Raw genomic sequence first — 894 nt, 5'->3', positions numbered from 1 at the left:
GGGGGGGGGGTGGTGTGGAAATAGTGCATTTATTTAAACCATGCATGTATAAATATCAGAAAAAAGAAAACCTTGTAGTATTAAGGGGACTAGTGACCAGAGAGCTATGAGTGAAAAAAATTTGTAGCTTTGTACAGTACTAGTCTGCTACCTTCTGCGTTTCTGAGATCTTTCTTGCTATCGTTTCTTAGATTCTCACGCCCATGCAGAGATAGCAAATGAAGAAAAAGTTTGAAGCTTAGGCAATAATAACATCTGATATATAGAGTTATAGACCAAGGCCAGCAGCATAGAGGGTACCAAATAGCTTTATACGATTAAGGGGGCAAGGACTCTAATGTCATTTTCTCTTGTGGTCTCTTTCTCAGGTACCCAAGCGATGCAGATAAGCATCTGTTGGCACGACAGACTGGTCTCTCCAGAAACCAGGTTGGTCCTCTCTCTTTCACTCTATCTCTTTCTCTCTATACTTGTCTCGATCCATCTCTACCTTGCTAGCTTCATATATACACGCAGAAATACACACACACACATATAATATATACAGTGAGAGAGAGATGAAGCCGCGAGTGATGAGAAGGAAGGAAGGGACCAGCAGTTAACAATGTTTTTGGATTATATGTATTTCTCTGGTTCTTCTCGATCGAGGCTTTTCTGCTGGCTGGGAGAGAAAGACAATGTGTTTTTGCTGCCCCAGCGCATGTCCTTTCCGTTCTTCTTTATCTTTGTTCATAAACTTTGGATTCTTTAAATTACTCCTTGACATAAATTCTGATAACAGCGTGAAGCGAAACCCCACAGACAATAATAAAAGAGCTGTGCCATGCAAAGTACATAGCACTGATAGCAGAGATGAGACATGAGAGTTTGCAGCTTTGAATCTCTCTCTCTCTC

General features: G+C 41.1%; 1 protein-coding gene across 1 annotated transcript in view; it reads left to right on the top strand.

Moving 5' to 3' along the window:
* The window catches only part of LOC101291436 (BEL1-like homeodomain protein 4-like), a 6,106-nt gene that overhangs the window by 3,494 nt on the left and 1,718 nt on the right, over positions 1–894 (top strand). The window contains exon 3 of the mRNA XM_004300536.1: positions 369–429. Coding sequence (XP_004300584.1) covers positions 369–429 — 61 coding nt within the window. The remainder of the gene's footprint in view (positions 1–368; positions 430–894) is intronic.

Source organism: Fragaria vesca, linkage group LG5, assembly GCF_000184155.1.
Source record: "Fragaria vesca subsp. vesca linkage group LG5, FraVesHawaii_1.0, whole genome shotgun sequence".
Lineage (NCBI taxonomy): Eukaryota > Viridiplantae > Streptophyta > Magnoliopsida > Rosales > Rosaceae > Fragaria > Fragaria vesca.
The sequence above is the reverse complement of the archived record's forward strand: the minus strand, read 5'-3'. Positions and strand labels throughout refer to the sequence as shown.